At 47.0% G+C, this 19,751-nt stretch overlaps 1 protein-coding gene across 10 annotated transcripts in view; it reads right to left on the bottom strand.

Moving 5' to 3' along the window:
- Positions 1–2,875: 2,875 nt before the first annotated feature.
- Positions 2,876–19,751, bottom strand: part of TTBK1 (tau tubulin kinase 1) — a 108,232-nt gene continuing 91,356 nt past the window's right edge. For all 10 annotated transcript variants that reach the window (XM_083830506.1, XM_083830508.1, XM_083830503.1 and 7 more), the window contains 2 exons: positions 10,441–12,035; positions 2,876–10,010 (listed from right to left, as the gene is read on the bottom strand). In XM_083830506.1, the coding sequence (XP_083686632.1) occupies positions 9,584–10,010; positions 10,441–12,035 (2,022 nt within the window). In that variant the 3' untranslated portion in view covers positions 2,876–9,583. The remainder of the gene's footprint in view (positions 10,011–10,440; positions 12,036–19,751) is intronic.

Raw genomic sequence — 19,751 nt, 5'->3', positions numbered from 1 at the left:
GATGCTGATCTTTAACCTCCTGCCTAACATCTTAAATGTTGCCGCCTACCCCTTCCTCCACCAGCCATACCCACACAGATGATAATCCCCAGCTCTTCATCATCCTCCAAGGGGCCACTGAGATTTCTTGTAATATCCCACCCAGACACATTTTAGCAATTTCCTTGAAGCTGTTGGCCTAGACGACCCTTTCTTGTGTCAGCTGTTCTGGTGTCCAGCCAAGTCCAGAGGCCCAGCCTGAGAGTCTCTTCCCTGTTGTAGCTACTGTTTGAAATCAGAGGGTAGATGAGGGCAGGGCCAGGAACAACAGGCAGAACCTGCATTTCATAGAATCATGGAATGATCTAGGTTGGAAAAGACCTTCAAGATCATCAAGTCCAACCATCAACCTGACCTACCAAGTCCCATCACTAAACCATGTTTGTTAGTGCCACGTCCATGCATCTCTTGAATACCTCCAAGGATGGAGACTCCACCACTGCCCTGGGCAGCCCATTCCGATGATTGACCAGCCAGACCATGAAGAAATTCTTCCTGATATTCAATCTAAATACCTTCTGGCACAACTTGAGGCCTTTTCCTCATGTCCTATCACTTGCCACCTGAGAAAAGAGACAGACACCCCCCTCACTGCAGCCTCTACTTGGGTGGTTGTGGGGAGGGATGAGGTCTTCCCTCAATCTACTTTTCTCCAGCCTAAACAACCTCAGCTCCCTCAGTTTCATTGCAGGGAAGGCTTCCCCTCAACCTGGGGTGAGCTCACCTTATCTACACTGGGGCTTTTCTTATCTTGAAATATCTCCGTGTGGCTGCATTAGCCCCCTGAAACCCTTCCTCAACCTGTCCTGCTGGCAGCTGATGCAAGAGATTCCAAAATATTCTTCAATTTCCTGGTTGATCCTGCCCAACTTTAATTTTCATATGCCTGTTCCTGAAAAGGACTTTAAGGAGCTTTGTAGATCTCAATGTTTCTTTCTATGGATTTAGATTCATTACTCAAACAAACTGTGTTTTCTTTTGGCTGTAGCAGAAAGAATAAAACCTGTTATCATAAGATCATCTTTCTGAGGCAGCACTTACTTTTTCTTCTTTTCTGTGATCTAACCAATTTTTCACAGTTCTTTAAAGCTGAGAAGAACTGCAGGTGTTCTCCTGTCAGAAAACACAGTGTGTTCAAAGGACACTAACCTTGCTGCTGCTCCTCGTTGTTCTTTATTTGGATTATGAAGGGCTGCTTTATCCCACCTTGGCTTAGATGTGTCCTAGGGCTCTGGTGGGACCAGCAGCTCTCACCTGTGAACTGTGCAGCTCAGTGTAAAGAATCGATGGGGAAATAATGTGTCTGGGGATATTTAGCTAAATGTCGTGTAAGATTAGCTATACAATAACAACAAAACCAACCAACCAAACAAAAAGCTACCATATTTGCCTAACAAAGCCAACTCCCATAAAATCACATTGACTGCTACAAATTATATTCTTAACCTGTGGTTTTTTATTATCCAAGACCCCAGACGAAGCACTCCTTTAGTGTGTTAGACCATAGTGACACTGGCTGAGGTATTTTGCCATGTACTAAAAAGTTTTGGAGAGGTATTTCAGCCCTAACCACAAAATCAAAAAACAGGACAAAGCAAATTTGAATTTCGTGCCCTCCCCACATCCTCCTGCTGCTGCCTGGGAGCACTAATGCCTCTTAATCACTGTTTTAACCAGTGATTTGAGCCACATTTAGATTATTTTTAATGCCCAACCATCTTCATTGGATAGTGAGCACAATTCTTCCTGTCTGGGTCTTTTTTTGGTCATCATCCTTGTTGTTGTTGTTGCTGTTTTTTATTTATTCATGGAGCTGAATATTATTTTGCTATTTGTTCTCTGAAGAATCCAATCCCTATTTTGGCTGTGCTTGCTTTGTTTCTAGACCACAGAGTCTCTGCAATCCATATCGGGGGCAGATCGACTTCCTTTGCTCACTTTTTGCTGCAGTGAGTAAATCATTTGATTGCATTTACTGTGTCTTTCATGATACGTGTTAATGAAAGGGACTTGTTGGCCTCCTTCTCACTCCTTGGGGATGGTAAGGTGGGAGTCAATGGGGAGAGAGTTTCCTGGGAGCATCTTCCACAGGAGCAGCTCCTGCCTTGGGGTGACCCATGCTGGAGTGTTGGCAGGGATGGAGAGTCCCCAGCATCAACAGAGATGGGTGAGCAGGTACTAGCCTGGATCCACAAGGAGACCTAAAGATATATTTTTCTCAGGACTTGGGTATAGGGCAGATAGTGGGCTGCAAGACAGGGAGCCTTTTGAGAAAAACAGTGAGAGCAAGCAAGAAAAGGAAGACCTGCCTTGTAGCTACACAGTTAGCCAGACGGAAAGCTATTTACAAATGGTTTGCTACTCCTTCTTATCTAGCAGCTCTGGGTTTCCTTTTATTTTGTTCTGGAGGTGGAAGTCCTTCTCATGCTGTTGGCTTGCTGTTGGACCAGCCAACCGTGGGTCCCACCGTGGGTCCTGCAAGCAACTGCACAAATGTGCTCATTACTGAAATGTGGGAATGCTCCAGGACGTGTTTTTGGGCTTGGTCCCAGCCTCTTGCAGTGAGGCAGGTCCAACACACTCACCTCCTTGCGGAGTGTGAGCAACCGAGGAGTTGATGATGTAGGAAAAAATAATATACCTTGTGGGGAGATTTTATGGCAACCTGGGACGCTGTGGTTGCAGTAGGAGGGGTCAGAGAAGCAATGGGAGCCCCAGTTGCCACACAACTGGAATGAAACCCAAGCACAACTGCAGCAAAGACCCTTTGCCAAAAAATCAGGTAGTATTTCTGCTTCGCGTGGCAACACCAATGAACGGGAGAAGACACTGATGAAAAGGTAGACAGGCTTTTAATGGCATGATCAAGAAACCCCCTTTTAATAACAAATCTAATGACAACTGTGTCTGGTATGAACAAGAAATGGCATCATCATTTATTTTTTTTTTTTAAGACGTGATCTGAAGTTATGACAAATGCCGGGTGGATCTGTACACAGACAGGGCCTCTGTGATGCATGCCAGATTTTATGGCCAAGAAATTTGCCATGCAGTTGAACCGGATTGTGGTTCCTGGTCGGAGTTGTACATTCTGTTTGCAGTGTGTAAACATTCTCGAGCTGCTTTCCTAATGAATGCAAAGGAGATATGTAGAGAGATTTAGCCTTGGGACCCAGTCGCATTCCCAGACAGTACCAAGGAGCAAGAGTCCTGTCTCCAGGCCAAAAGACTTTGTCGGACTGTGTCAAGAGGTGAAGGAAAACAACATCGGTGCGCCAGCTATGTCTGAGTGTAGAGTCCCAGGGTAATGTGTTAAAAGGAGATATACAAAATTATCTGCGTTTCCAGCTCCAATTCCCATCTGGAGAAGAAGCGGCCCAGGTCCCACACGACAGCAGTGTCACTGACACTGGTTTTCACACACGGACTGGTTTTACACGTGGATGCCTCGCCTAGCCCCCATGTTCTGCAGAGCTCTTCACACCACCTGCAGATGCCAGCCTGAGAACCTCTGCCTTGGCACCCCAGCAGCCATTTACCCGAGTGCCACGCAGACAGCAGCCCCTGCCTCCCTCAGCGACCCCGTGCCAGGTCTCTCTGCACCCAGGGCAGCGGCAATGCAAGGCAAGCCAGAGGCAGAGCAGGTGCTGGCAAGGCCATGCTGATGGCAGCACAGCAGTGCCCTCACCAGCGTGAACATCTCACCTCTGCAGCCTGCTCTGCTCTAAGAGGAGGTGCTCACACCTCAGTCCCCACCAGGAACCTACCCATGGATTTGCTGTGGTAGCTCCCTTCCTGCTGTCTTAATGTCAGCTGGCTCTGCTATTACCATCAGCATGGTCTCAGCCCTTCGGAGATCAGCGAGAGGCTGAGGAAGAGCAAAAAAAACATTCAGGGTTCTGCAGAAGACCTTGGGGGCCAGCAAGCAGGGAGTCCGTGGGCTCCCACCCTGCTCTCAGTGATACTGGCACATAAAACAGGAGGAAAGAGCCTTGGAGCAGCTGGCAAATGGATGGTGGTGGCAGATGCCCAGCTGGTCCCTGTGTGCTTTGTGAAACCAGCCTATTGCAGATGGAGCACGGGCCAGTTAAGCCAGAAGAAGCTTGTTCGAAACCAAACTCGTCAGGTCCACAAAGGGACTGGTACTGTGTTCACAGGATTAATTTAACTGCAGTTTATTGATGTGTGGAGCAAGGCCTCGGGTGGGCATCAGTGTCTGTGCACATGGAGTAGTGGTGGGATCATGCCACGGGACAGTAAACTATACAGGGAAGGAAGAGGTGTGCTAAGGGACCATTGAGCTACTGCTGGAGCTGGTCAGGCTGTAAGGAGATGTTTAGCCATCTTCTGACAGAGAATCTACGCTGAGAAAATACCTCTGTGTTGGAAAGGAGAAACATCAAAGATATCCTTGCCCCACCACAACTTGCTTTGGATCGAAGCATGCCATTAGCACACAACACCATGCTTGTGTTAGCGAAGGGCCACCACCCAAGCAGTCTCCAGACCCAGATCCACGCCACACAGAGGTGTGTGGCAGTCCACTGGTTATTACAACTCCGATGGCAGGCATGAGGGCTGCCCACCGTACAAGGCGGTGTGTTTTGGCCCCTGGTTCATGGAGCCTCACTCGCTCAGCGGGGTGCCCTGTGTCGCCACCCATGTCACCGCACGCAGCGCACAGTCCCGCACACCCTGGAAGTCATGTAGCACCAGGGCACTTCTTTGAGGGTACCAGGATCCTTTTCAACCTTTAGCCACTATATATAATGGACACTACTTATATTATATCGTTATAATTTTATATATATTTATATATATATATTATAATACTCTCTACTTAGAAAGGGCAAGCAAAGTGTCCTGCCTCTCACAACTTCCAAGCACAACTCAGAGATGCCTGTGACCGAAACACGTTTTGCACCAAGACAAGCAGAAGTGTATGTGCTGCCAACCAAATTCAGTTTAGCGTCTCCATCACGTGTTTACGCCCTTCCACAGCATTAGACTGATGGGCACCATCAGTCTTTTTGCTCCCTCTGCCCATATAACCTGTCATCATGCTGCTGTAGTGCTGAGAACTGTCTTTCAGATCCACCACTTAGCACACTCTCCCATACCCCAGTGTCTCTGTAAATGCCTCCTGGACAGACAGCAGCCATTGACTCATTTTTAGCAGCCTGCATCCCATCTTCTCAGCTGGCATGCAAGAAAGCAGGCAGGACCTTTGCAGACCCCAGCAAAGCGAAAACTCTCAGCAGAGTGTTTGCTGCATCTCTCAATACCAGGTAGACTCAAAGACACTTTTGTTCCCAGCACGCACAAAACCCCACAAAGCTCAACTTTGGGCATACTCCTGAGCAAATCCAAACCATCCCTGCCACCCACACACATGCACACACAGGCACAAGCACGGTGGCGAGCTATTCCAGGAGTCCCCTCAAAACTCACAGCCATGTGCAGCTGGCCAGGACAGACCCTGCAGCAAACACACCAACAGGGAACCACGTGGTGTCAGGCTGCTTCCAGAAATCCCCACAAATGTGGAAAAGTGTTGGGAAGTCTGCTTCTCCTCCCCCAACTCCAAGCACATTTGTTTATTTTTCCTAGAGATTTCCTCTGGTCTGGTCAGCTGGATCTTCTCTGCTTTAATTGCTGCACACTACCAGCGGTGTTTGAGCAGCCCTACGTGTCCTTGAGGCTCGGCAGAGCCCGTGCACCATGTTCCATGGCAGGGAACAGCAGGGCCATGCCTTTCCTGCCTTTTGGGGATGTAACAGGGCACCGTGTCCTTCAGGGCTAGAGAGAGGCTGGATTGTCTGCTTTCCCCCTCAGCCAGCTAACTTTTCCCTAACACAACAGGCTGAGTTCCCTCCAAACATATCTGCTGCGTTTGGCCGCTGGGACCACGCTCACCTTTGAAGGGCAGAACTTTGGACATCAAAGTGAAGAGATCCAGAGCAGCTTCTGCATGGCAGAGGCTTTCCTGAGCATCTCTGCTGACACCTGGAACAGGGAGCAAGCATTCTGGTTTTGGCTGGGATAGAGTTATTTTTCTTCATAGAGGCTCATACTGTGCTATCTTTTGGATTTGTGATGAAAACAGTGTTGGTAACACACTGATGTTTTAGTTGTTGCAGAGCAGTGCTACCAATGAAGGCTGCCCTGCCAGCGAGGAGGCTGGGGGTGCCCCAGGAGCTGGGAGGGGACAGAACCAGGGCAGCTGGCCCAGAGCAACCAAAGGGATATTCCACACTGTATGGCGTCATGCTGAACGATAAAACTGGGGAGGAAATAAGGAAGAGGAGGTGAAGACCAGAGCTATGGCATTTATCTTCCCAAGAAACTATTCCGTGTGATGGACCCTGCTTTCCTGGAGATGGCTGAGCATCTGCCTGATGATGGGAAGTAGTGAATGAATTTCTAACCCTGCGGGGTTAACCCAAACCAGCAAGCCACCAAATCCTGGAGCACGTGCTGGTGCTCCCAGATCTCTCTGGATCCAGCTGCACCATCAGCCCAGCCCTGTCAAACAGCACGAGGAAAGGCTGTTATCTTCTGTGCTGGAAACCTTTCACTGACTTTCTGAAACCTGTGGGACCTCTCTGGTGGCTCTCCAACATGTGGCATGTGTCTTGCATGATGGGGAAATGACTGTACCATACCAGGGAGCTGTCACCAGCATCCTGCCTACTACTCGTGGTTGGGTCATGGTAGGAAGACCTCTTAGAAGACACGTAGGTTTCTCAGAAAACCTTTTAATAATAAAAAGTCACCACATTCCTGTGAAAGATTTTGCTGGATAGTCAATTCACAACTAAAAGCTTGCCCAGTTTCTTCACCTGCCATTCTCAGCTACTCAGTCTTTCCTACTTTCATGTGCTAGATAGATTTCTGCCCTGGAGCTTCCTCCCTGACATGGGTATAGCTGGGCCATGGACAACTCTAATTTAAACTTTCTCTTGAACAAATACAATGATTGTGCTTCATTGGCCTCCCATGATAAGGCAGGTTTGCTAATCCTATAAATAGTCCTATAGCACTCTTTTCAAGCTCTTTCAATGTCTTTTTGGCATGTGTATGTAAGACCTGGATGGAGCATCTGGTAATGGCTTTGCTGACAAAGTCTTACCATCTAAGCACTCCAAAATGAATGGTCTCTTGACAAAACAATAGGAGTGTCATTACCATTTGTATTTCCAGAAAGAATCTGTATGTTTGGGTTTATTCTGTTTTCTGGTTTCAAAACACGTGGGGCATATTTAGGCCCTAGTTGGACCAACACTTCAAACTCACATGAAGTCATCGTGCCCCCAGAAGAAGTGGATGCACTCTCTGTCCTCTCCTTCCTCCACTTCTGGCAGAAGTGTTTGTGTGACCAAAGGCTGAACCTGACTGATGAACAGGTGAAAACTAAACCAGCAAGCCAGAGTGCCTGTTGTCCCACTGGATCCGTGTTTCCAGCCATTTCACCAAACTGCTGCCCCAGCATCAGGTGTGACAGTGCAAAAAGCAGCTGGAACTTGGAGGGACCTCTGCCATTGTTGGCAAAGATAGCTCAGTCCATCAAACCACAATCTGGGTGTGGAGTTCCCAATGCTTCTCTTCAGAGATGAGAGCTGGGATGTGTTTTTAGACTAGAAGCTATGCTTCTTACTCTACAAGGGCGAACAACTTTTAAGGAGAACAACAAACATTTTGAGCTGTATAAAATAAATTCCTAGTGTTGCCAACACTGAAACTGTTGTGTAAAGAGGTAATTCCCATCACCTATTTCTAGGCATTTCCCTCTTCAGATGTTCAAGGAGTGCCCTGTTCTCCCAGCCACCCCATGACAGCTCTCACGCTCCACGCTTTCCAGAGCAGTTCCTGTAGATGTGAACGACTTCAGGATTCCTTGGAGTTGATGGCCATGAATGTGGCTGTTTGTATATGTGTTCAATGAATCAAGGTTATTACCATCCAGATTCCTCCATCAAGCTTTTTTGTCTGCAAATATTTACTGACGCTGCTAGTTGCAGCTGCAGGTATGGGTGGGCAGAACATCCGCATTTTTGTTCTGCCTCATGCAAAACCTCTTTTAGGCATGACAATGGAGTGAAGCCCAAACTATTTGGGTCTGGAGTGTTTCCCCCTGTGCGGCGAGGGGAAAATTTTGTGACTACTTCAAGATCTCATCAGGCTCAGACAGGTAGCAATCCTCCTGGCTCGAATTTTCAAACCTTCCTAATTAGTTGGGGGGCTAAAAAGTTGGTGCATAATTCTAAGTGAGAGCTAAGCTTCTGCTCTGATAACATTATTTGAAGAGCACAGCCCTTGCTTTTGTATTCACATTGTTAGTTCTAACGCAACGTGTGGAAGAGCTGAGCACCGAGAAAGAGAAAGACATAAACCCGATCTCCCCATTAGAAATGCACGAGATACCCACGGTGTACCAGCAAACCTCTCCTTGCAAAGCAGCAGCTTTTGAATATACTACAAGATAATTATTTCCCACCCTGCTGTGTAGGGGAACTTTCAACCACAGTGCCAAAATTCACAAACACCAAGAGCGTGAACAATAAAGCACAAGGAATTTAGGTGCAGAGGGCACCCGAGCTGAAGGCATCCAGTGACTATTCACATCTTCAGGATGGAGCTGTGTCTGGTGGACTACAGAACTGCAGCACCAACCACACTTCGGTTGAGAGGAACCACCCGTGTTGGGAGATGTGGTCTCCGCAGGTCACAGTTCGGTATTTGAGACAGAAGCAGCTGCAGTGTGTTCTCTTCCACATCAATTAGCAAGCGCTCTTGATTTCCCAGCAAGCTGCCAATACTTCCACCTAAATACCTGCCACACAGGCATCTGCAGAAACAGACTGCCTCCTCTGTGGGACATACTGGAGCAGGTAGGAGGATCCAGCAAGACCTGCCTGTCTCCCCCTCCTGTCTGCAGAGGCACCTCTGGAAAGGAGAGGAAAACCCCCTCCACCCCTCTCCTGCTCCTCTCCTCTCAGCTCACAACGACACATCCATCACCCTTGGCTGAGCTGGTGACAATCCTTTGCTTACACGGGTGGCAGGAGGTGAGCCAACACTCAGGTGCTGGCAGCCAAGGCTGGTGTTCTCCAGCAAAGAGAGAGGAGGGAGCTGCTTGCAGGACAGGAGCCTTCCTCCCCAGCAGGCCTTGCTCTCATCACCTCTGCTCCTCTTTCCGAAGCCAGGGTCGGTATTGGCGACTGGTATTGCTAACAGAGAGAGGGGAATGCCTAGGGAGAGGGGAGGGTCAGGCACTAGGCAGGCTGCCTGGGTCGCTGCTTGGTGCTGTGCATTAGCAAGCGTGAGCTGCGGACTGGATGTTTCCCTCGAAGAAGGCTCCGTGGCTCAGAGGCTCTCAGGCCCGTGGGAGCTGATTGCGACGGTGTGGGGGGAGAGTGAGTGAAGCATTGAAGTACAGCTACTGCTATACACTCGTGGTTCCGGCATGGAAGGCTGTGCTGCAGCATCTCAAGTGTATACTATATGCAGAAGTTACCCAGTCTGTCGGGTTGGCAGAAGATCATTATCTGGCAGCTGCCTTACTTTCCGGGGACACCTGCTTTCCTTTGGTTGCTGGACTCTGAGTCTGGGTTTTTCCTCTTTGACGTTTTTTGGCCACACCAGGAGAGGGCAGGGAGTCTCCTGTTGGCCCCAGGGCCTGAGCTTGGGGCTGAGGTCGGGGGGAAGGTGGAACTCGCTGAAGAGCAGTCCCTGGCTTATGCTGCCGGCAGGGAGAAGGACTTTCCTTCCGAGGCAGCAACTGGCTTCTGGGGGAAGCACTGGGGTTTTTTGAAGGAAGAACAGGGCTCCGAGGGGATGCACAACTGGACCTCCGTGAGCTGCTCCGTGGAGGAAGAGAAGTGGAACTTGGTGAAGGAGGAAGCCGACTTTGTGTCTGTGTTGTTCGGCAATCGTTTGGGACATTTCCAGCTGGTCTCTGTGCCTGAAGCCTGCAAGGAAAGAGAAGAGTGGGGGATGAAGAGGAATTTCTGCAAGGATCTCTGGGCAGCTAAACGCAATAGCCAGGCCAAGTGCCCCTATGGAGTCAAGGCCATGGTAAACATGCTGCAGGACTGAGAGCTCAACAAAGGAGGGATCTGCTATTAGCAGCATCAGACCAAATAAAAGAGCTCATGGAAGGGAAGAAAGCTTCAAAGCCAGGGCAAGTGAAGAGGGGCTTGGCCTTTTGGCCAGAATCAGCCAAAGACGACAACAGAGATGGGAATGTCAGACGTCAGTGAGCTGAAATGACTGTAAGAAACAGGAATGGACCATTCATTCAAGCCAAGTGAAGGGTAAAGGAGTGGGAGGTGAGCAAATCCCCCACTGTGATTCCTTAACAAGTCCAATATCTTGCATTGCTCAGCGTTTCAGGCTTACCTGTGGGCAACAGCTGCATCCTGTGGGGAGCTACACAGCACTGCCATCGCCACGGCTGTGGAGCTCTCAGCCTTCATTGCCCCTAGCGGTGTTTTCACTGGCATGATGGGCCGAGGAATTCTGCTCTTTGTGCTTATGAGTTTCTCTTCTTTCCCCAGGAGGCCAGCCTTCTCCTTCCCTGCCTTTCGTGGGATGGAGTCATCAGAGTCATGGGTGTCCTCCTCAGAACCGGTGGCTGACAGGGTTTCTGAGGCCCGCCGCCTCTCATCGCTGGAGGATGCTGAGGAGGACGCCCCTGAGGCCAGCCTAAGGAGGCGGTTTTGCCTCTTCTCCATCACAAGACGAGCCAAGTCAGGTTGCTTTGCCCTCTTATAAAGCCTCTCTTTGGCTGAGAGTGAAGTTGAAAGATCTGAGCCGGTGTCCTCCTCGGAGAACAAAATGGGTATCCGACTTCTATACCTAGAGCCCAGAGGTCTCCTGGGACCCTGCTGTGGTGTGTCCAGGAGGATCTCTGCTGGCTTAAGGTGTTCTGTTACTGATGCTGACTTCTCAAGGTCAGGCTCCTTTGTGACAACCTTAGCAGGCTCTTCCAAATCCAGCGAGAGCGCTACTTTGTCTGAGGACTCTGGCTTGTCCTCAGGAGGCTTTGCTACGCCATTGGGAATGGCCAGCTGCTCTCCCACCGTCTCCGAGGTGATTTCAACGTGATTAGCCGAAAGTGCACAGCTCTCTGTCTCTGCCCCTTCTAGCCCCGAATGGATGCTTCCATTCTCTACCAGCACCAGGTTATCTTCCATCTCCTCTTCAATAATCACCTCTTCAAACTGGCCCGGAGGGCAGTACTCCTCGTGCCTCATCAGCTGGCCGCTGGAAGACATGACATTTAAGTGGGTCTTTTCAGCTATATGAACAAATGTGCGCTCAACTTTGGTAAATGGGGAAGAAGCTGTAGCCACTGCCACGGGAGGCTTTGGTTCAGATTTAAGGACTGAGGACAGGGTCCCTGGCTCAGATACATCTAGTTGGCTACCCATCGGCTGCGGCCGCTCGCTCTGAGGTGTCAGTGCAGCAAGAGTCCCCAGATCAACTTCTGGAGCCAAGTCTGTGGTCACCGGGGACTTTTTCAGATCACCTGGTGAAAACAGCACTAGTGTTTTCGAGCCTTCCTCCAGTTCCAGGTCCCCATCAGCCGTGGAAGCTCGACCCTTGGATCCCTTCTGGTCATCGGCCAGGAGTGTGGATGGTGCACACTCCTGGCTGCGCTCTGTGCTTTTTTGACTCAGGTCACTGCTGGAACCACTATGCATGTCAATCTCATCCCCTTCCTCCTCTGCTTCCTCCTCATCTTCTTCTTCCTCCTCGTCTTCTTCCTCATCTTCTTCCTCCTCCTCTTTTCCATTCATTTCCAGATAAGGTTCCAGGGGTTTGCAAGGAGCAGTCAAGACAACATTTGAGAAATCAACTCTCTTTATCCGCTGGGATACTTTAGGCTTCTCCCAGTAGTCTGACACATCTTTTCTGAAGTCTTGATAAGGCAAACTTAAAGGCACCGCCTTGGGCAGACCATTCATTTCAAATGACTTCAGTGTATATGCCTGCCAGAAAACAAATAGGACAAAAGAAAAAGGTTAATATTCAGACCTGTCACTGGCACAAACGTCATCAGCATCAACAACAGTGGGAAGCGTCAGTGGAAATCATCTAGGCCATTATGATTCCAAAATACATGTTGGAGCAGTGATAACTCCGTTATTAGATTAGTACCAACCTTAGGAAGGAGAGATTCACAAAGACACTTATCAAGAAAGGCAAAAAAATACATGCCCGAGGAGTTTCTTTGTTAGCAGTCATTAACTTGGACTAGAAAGTCCTCTTTGCAAGCAGTTCTTCAGGATTTTTTCATATCTCCCAATCTTCCTCAGTACTTACCCATTTATATCAGCACTTATATATTTATTTCAGTACTGATATATTCACTCCTTCCTTACTAGAACCATTCAGCAACTCTCTTTTATGCCCAGACCACAGTGAGCTCAAGGACCCCCCTCTGGGGTAGATACGTTTCCTAACCACTTCAGAGTACCATCCAACGTTGTCCCACAGCAATAACCTTTGTAGCTCTTCTGTGCTCCCCTGCTGTGCTATCCATCTCTCCCTTCCGCTTCCCTTTTATGTCCAGCAACTTCTAATTCTGTCTTCTACAGGCGTCTGTTTTCATTAAAATGACCAGCCAGTAAGTCACGAATGCTGACATATAAAGTACCTTTATTAGGTTCTGGTGTGTCCAACCACTAAAAACAATGGAGAACTGAACTGTTGGTGGAGACACGTATTCTTCAAGCTGCAGTCTGTAGAGGGGTGACTGCTCATAAGGCTACAGGAGTAGACTGTGAAATGTTTGAAAATAAAACTAGTAGAAAAGCAACAGTTCACACACACACTCTTGATTGAACAAGCAAAAAAAGGACAAAATAAATAGGAAATGCTTATCCAAGTTTAGTCTAATTAACAATTGTTTGTAAATGAAAATCATAGTAGCAACACTCTTCAGAACGGATTTTTTTAAAGATATTTAGGTGACCTCTTTTCTCTAGAGAATTAAAAACCCTCATGTCTTTTTACTCCAATGCCACAACTTCAATTTGCACTGAAAATCTCCTTGTTACATCTCTCGTAATAATTGTGCCTGAAAAAATGTAAGATCTTTATGCTCACATGGAACAGGGACATGTCAAAGAGATTTGTGGGCAGCTCTGAGCAGTTATGCATGGTGATAGATTGTTCTTTCAAAATGAAGAAGGCACTCGTTCTTCAGTACTCCTGGATTCATTTGTATTTTGGTTGTTTCCTCATTTCTCCTTAACCATTGACAAAACCTGCCCGCTGCTGCCTTCATTTTTCTATCTATCTTATAAAATAAATCACAGGCTGGCTTTGGCAATGCCTTTGGAGTCCAAAGCTTATTAGAAGCCTGGCCCTGAGGATGGCCCTGTATTAACCAGATTTGGGCTGTTATTGATTCACTCTACCTTTTGTATCAGGTTGGCAGATGTGGAACTTTGCCTGTTTAGATGGACCTACCACAGTTTGCAAAGGAAATTACCCGCTAGGCTTCCTCCCTCTTTTTCTCCAAGGCACTTCCTGGAAATTAATCCATTTGGAGCCCAAGGTTGGATTTGTCCCATTGGCTAGAGTTGCTCTTCCCAAGAAATACACCCACTGTACAAATCTGCTTATCCCTGGAGTCCTGATCAAGCAGGCATGCTTCCCCAGCTTTGGGACTGGACCCAAACAAAGAAGCCATGACCAACGTCTTGCTTTGTGCTGAGTTTCCCACTGGAAAGGGAACTCCGTCTCCAACAGCAGGTCACCTGCTGCTCCACTTCACCCTGCTGTGGTTGATGGTACACTTGGGGGATCTTATCAACTTTTGATATTCATCTTATTCTCTGCTTGAAGCTAATATCTCAGCAGCCCTGCAGGAACATCAGCACACCCAATGTGCACACAGCTATCATACTGTTTTAGTATTCTCAGTCCTGTCTCCAGCAACCCCTCTTTTTTCAACCAATCTTTCTTTTGCAAGACATCAGAAGTTTTTCTGAGGTAATTTATATATATCTAAAATATAGCAAACCAAGCAAAAAGGTATGACCCTGAGCTGAATAGCACAACATTGCTGTAATATGAATTACAGCTCTTGCCCTCTTCTGCTCTGGTTATCCTTTGCTATCGTTGAGTCATGCTGCAGATACATTACCAACCTCCACATACTTCCACCTCTGCCTGTACAAATTCCTTGTGGTATTCAGCAAATGGACTGACTGCCTTTCTGTCTGTCATTTCATTTTCTCTGTGTATTTTCTTTTGCCCTGCTTGGACACTGCAGTGATACAACACTGATTGTTTGGTTTCTGCCTACCTTTGGCAGACTTGGACTATTTAACCTATCGCATGCACTACCCAAACACTGGCAAAATTCATTCCTCAAAGCATCCTGAGACTGTGGTTATTTTGTCACTGCAAACCCATCATGGAGAAAATCCAAACAGCATAAATATGCCAAAAATGAAAGACAAAAGTTATCCACAACCCCAAGGAAAAGAGATGTTGTTGAAATGAGTCTTGGGTCAAATATTAGTTTAACACGTATTTTCTTACCTTCACTACTATCATCATCTGAAGCTGTTAACAAGGAAGACAGTCCCAGGGCATCAAAGTCTGAGACTGTGTTCACTGTTGAGTTAATATGATCAGCATCTACCTGCAAGCAACCATGCTGCTGAACAGGCTGTTCCTGGTCTGAAGCCCTCAACAGAGAGGGTTGTGTCCTCTCTTGACATACAGCACGTGTCTTTTGCGCTACTGCACACTCACTTGCTCTAGGACCGTTCCTCAGGGGCTGGAGTAGAACTTTTCTGCTCTGCTGTACCAATGGGGAGGACTTGGAGGCGGATACTGGAAGGTCAGGACTAGAGACGCTTAGCTTATGTCTCAAATCTGTAGAATAACAAAGATGTATGGAATCTCTGAAGGTCTCTGCTCCAATCACACCTCAAAGCAAGAGCAACTTAGAGCTGGCTACTCTGGGCCTTTTCCAGCTGAGTTTTGAGTATCTCCAAGGATGAAGGTCCCACAGCCTCTTTGGGACCCTGTCCAAGTGTTTGACAATCTTCAGGGTGATTTTTTTTCTTTACATCTAATTCCTATATCTAATCTTTCTTTTGTGCAATTTTTGTCCAATGCATCATGACCTTTCACTGTGCACCTCTGAGAAGAATCTAGCACCATCCTCTCATTGGGTAGTTCAAGAAAAAATAAGATCCTGCCCCAATTCTTCTCCTTTTAAGGCCGAACAAATGCAGCTCTTTCAGCCTCTCCTTGTATGTCCTACCTCTCTGATTCCTAACCATGCTGGTGGCTCTCTGCTAAGCTCACTCCACTGTGTCAAGATCTTTTACTGGGGAGCCCCAGCCTGGGTACTGTACTCTAGATCAGATCTCACAAGTGCCTAACAGAAATAATTGCTTCCCTCACCCTACTGGTGCACTCCTACTAATACAGGCCAGGATGATGTTTGCTTTCTTTGCTAGCAGGGCTCCTCTGCTGAGACCTGTTCAGCTTGCAGAATGTTCAGGTCCTCTCACGAAGATGTTCTGTGGAGTTGCCACCAGCCAGGACTGTCCTGTTGGATGGGGTACTACTGCTACTGAGACTGTGCATGAGCAGAGCTATGCTGGAGCTGGCTCTATCTGGGTCAAAAGGACTTGCTTTGCTCCGGCACACTCTGATCTCTGCCTATGCTGCTCCCTTTTTCAGAAGACATATTGACTGTCCTTGGACAGTCAACTGTTTTTTCCCACCTCCTTGGGCTAAGATCTTCAATCCTGACTTTCTTATAACTTGTCAGTTGCCCGGGAATGCGTACGGCAGTATGTGGATGTATCCAAGTGTGTGTTCCCCACAAAGTCTGCACATTTTACCTCTTAAACACTCTTGTCTCTCCATCAAACCTTACTGCATGTAAATCAAATTTGGCTGGTTATTTTGGGTAGCGATATGTATTTGGGAGGTAGCAAATATCCCTGCTTTGCGCAGAGGACAGTTAGAATATAGAGGGGAGGTCTCTCTTTTTCAGGAGAGAAAAAGACCTACCTGCTGGCATTTGGCAGAGGCAGAACCAGCCCCTTGAAGACCATCTCTCCCTGTGCTCATGAATAGCCAAGCAGAGTCTGGGGCTTTGTATTTACTGTAAACTGTTAGGGGTTCAAATTTGCAGGATGACTGGCACTGGGAAAACCTCAGAGGAGACTGACATCACCCAATACAGGCTGCAAAGGTCCTACAGCCCGGTGATGTTGCAAATACTGCAAAAATCAGCAAAGATGCAGTTTCCACTTTGTGACTGGGAATGTAGCCAGACGTCCTTCGCAGGACAGCAGCACGGAGAGGACTCACACCAGTGTGTTCAGAAGCAGTACTGGCATCCAGCTCGTTAATACGCTCTCATAGCCATCTTGCCCCATTCCAAGGCGCGCACACACTCTGTGCAGGTCCCTACAACAATGAAGAGTGATGACAGCGCCTGTTCTGCCTGAGTTACCTTCTGGTGATCTCAGGAATCATGAGGGCATGGAGAAGAGACCCCATAACTTGCCTGTGCGCATGTCCCCACAGCGCAGCAGTCTCTGGCATGGCACAGAGTGGGTCCAGTGTCCATGAGAAAAAACAAACAAAAACCAAAAACCTGCTTGCCTGAGCACATCTGCGTTGATGTGGGGGAGAGGGAACATTTTCCTCTGGGAGCCTCATCAGTTTTCCATTAGACTGTAGGATGGGTGGCAGGGGGGGGCTTGCTACCCCCCTTCCATCTCTTGGTTTTAAACAGTTTAAGTGAAATAATTTGTGAAAGAAACAGATAGAGGAAAAATAGTGCTGTGATATGACTGGATGCAAAGCAGTGAAATTAGTGCTAGCCTACAGTTACATAAATAGAAGTCACAATGTGGCCTTCCCAAAGTGCATGAAATACATCTCCAACAGTAACAAGACCTCGTTTCTATTCCCAGATTGGACTTAACTGAGAGTTTTCAGTCGTTACATTGGTAAATGATAATTAAACTCTCCCTGTTCTAACAGAGCTCCTCTACCTCCTGCCCATGCTCCCGTGTACCCAAGGATGAGCAGGGGACACCTTCCCAGAGCTGGAAAGCAAGGGGAGTAGAAAAGCAAAGCGAGAAAGCAAACAAAAAACCCAGCCAACACCAAGATGCTGCCTTTGATTCTTTAATAAGGTTTTGGTAGTATACAAGCTCTTTTTTTTCTTTTTTTTTTTTCCGATTGTCTGGATTAACATACATGGATTTAAAAAAGGCACAAAATCCATTGCACAGCTTCTGTTTTGTTTGTTTTTGATGACATTGCCTGTTCATTGTGGTTTCAAGTGTAGGATTTTACAGTACTTTGCAGCATTTACAGCATGGTCTACATACAGGTAATCAATGCATGCTTTTATACAGGAGACAGAATTCAAATTCTCTCTCAGTATGTCTATATACACAATAATACAGTGTTTTTTTCTTCTGAAAAAAGCTTTAAATCGGTCTTGCATGCTCGGTGTGCCAGAAGAATTAGTGCAAGCATATATTACAGTGTTATTGCAGTACAAAAAGGGGTTGACATTAGGCTCTAAAGGGATTAGATACAGGAAGAATAAAAAGACTCAAGGAAAACAAGCTTTGGATCCCTTTAGTCAACTACGTCCTTCCAAATCGATCCCTACTCAGTACCACCTTTAAAGCTACAGCAGCCGCTTCTTCTCCATCTCCCTGCTGCCCTCCCCCTGAGATGAGCTTCCACAGCTTCTTCATACCTTCTGTCCCTAGCAATTGATGAGGACTTCTGGCAACTCGAGGAAGCCCTTCTGCTGCGCCTCCTAATGCTGGAGACCTGCATAAAGGGGACTTTCCTGAGATCCGCTGCTTCAAGCAAACTCAAGTCCCAGCGGATGAAGTTTCTCAAACAAACCAGGAAGTACAACAGGTTACCTACAGGTTTCGTCTCCTCTCAGTAGAAATGACTACAGAAACCCAAATTCACCTCCTAATTGAAAATCAGTGGTTAAATACGGTTTGGACTCTCTCCTGCTTAGCAGCAACTGAAGTCTAACAGGTGACACAAGGTAATGCAAAGGAAGGATATGCTGGTCCCTGAGATTCTTCATGGGAGCTGAAAAGTCCAAGAAGCAGAAATTAAGTTCCCAATGTGACATCAATTGTTCCATCGGGAATGGGAAGAGGCCTTAGTCCTGAGAGATGCAGATGGCACACAGACAGCAAGAGCCATAGTCCGGTCTTCCCTGTAACAGCTTTGAGTTGGATACTGTCAGGACCTTAGCATATCCTGGAAGTGACATTATCCTCTGCCAAAATAGACTAAACTTGTTTGGGACTGGGAGATCTGGCAGGATTTATGATAGTGAGTGGAAAAACTAGAATCTGAGTTTCTGAAGCAGCTTTTTCTTCAAACCAGCATCAGATGAGGTAAAAGTAGCAGGGGTCTTAGAGCTGCCACACTTGCTTGCAGGGTCTCTGTGTTCCAAGAATCAGCACCATAAATGTCAGAGAGATGTTCTTTCCAGTGCCTTACCATCAAATGCTCCACAGCCTTTCTTTTTTTTTCTTTTTTTTCTTTTTTTTTTTTTTTTCACCAAAGTGGATAGGACAGTCCAGTCCTATGCTGGGTAAGTGCTCTGCTCCTCCCTATTTGTGCTTTCGTAAGTTGTTAGGTTTGTGCCAGTTTTCCTAGCATCTTGGACGGAAGCAATAGCTCTGTAAAGGTAGTACACCTGCCACACAGCTTCCCAACTCTGTACCCACCAGTGTCTCCAGCAAGAGGCAATGCAGAGCTCCCTGTCTGAGCAGACACGTGGACCACCTCATTTTTATCACTCAGAAGAGACTCAGGAAATGGCGAGCAAAGTGGAAGGAAATGCTAATCCAAAAATTGTTATAGTCCCTAATTATAAAGGCAACTTAATAGCAGCAAGAAAGAAGAAGAAGGAAATTCTGAGAGCTAAACATCTTCCTTAGTCATAAAACTAACCATAAGCCAGTGGTGCTGAATAAGAAACAGGTCTGGCTTTTTTCAGGAAGGACCAAACTCAAGGGGTGAGAGTCCCAGAGAAATCCTCCTTATTTGACTTGTAGTTCAGAGGAAATTTGCCATTGTTGTGTTTCACATTGCCAGATCGATTAATTGCACTCAAACTGAGAAACTTGTTGGAGTTGTTGGAGGAAGCCCTGGGGATTCTTATGAGGCAAGTGCACTAGATGAGGTAACCAACTTGAAACACTTTGCATATGAAAAAATAAAACCTCCAAACATAAAGCATTTTTCTTTTTCAACACTGAAAGACATGCAAGTGAATGTAAAATGGGGATTGCTTCCAGTCCCCAGGTTACATGGTTAGCAGCTTGTTAAAAATGTACATTCATTGTAACATTTCTTCAATGATACGTGTAATACAAAGGAGTTGCAATACATCAAATAATCCTTAGAAACATTTCCCATAAATGATTCTTTGTGTTGTCCCGTGGAACTGTAAATGCAGTCTGTGTGTTATAGCGACCCAAACACAAAACACATGGTATAAAAATGCAACAAAAAGGCAAGTAGTACTGCAACGATCAGCCTTTACACATTTTATTTAATGTTTTAACATTACCCAAAATAAGTGTTTGCATACTAATAAATTACGTCCCAAGTAGCAGCACCGTTCCTATCACCAGAACACTCTGCCACCAGCTGAC

Source organism: Anser anser, assembly GCF_964211835.1.
Source record: "Anser anser genome assembly, chromosome: 3".
Classification (NCBI taxonomy): Eukaryota; Metazoa; Chordata; class Aves; order Anseriformes; family Anatidae; genus Anser; species Anser anser.
This window is presented reverse-complemented; position numbering and strand designations above follow the sequence as displayed.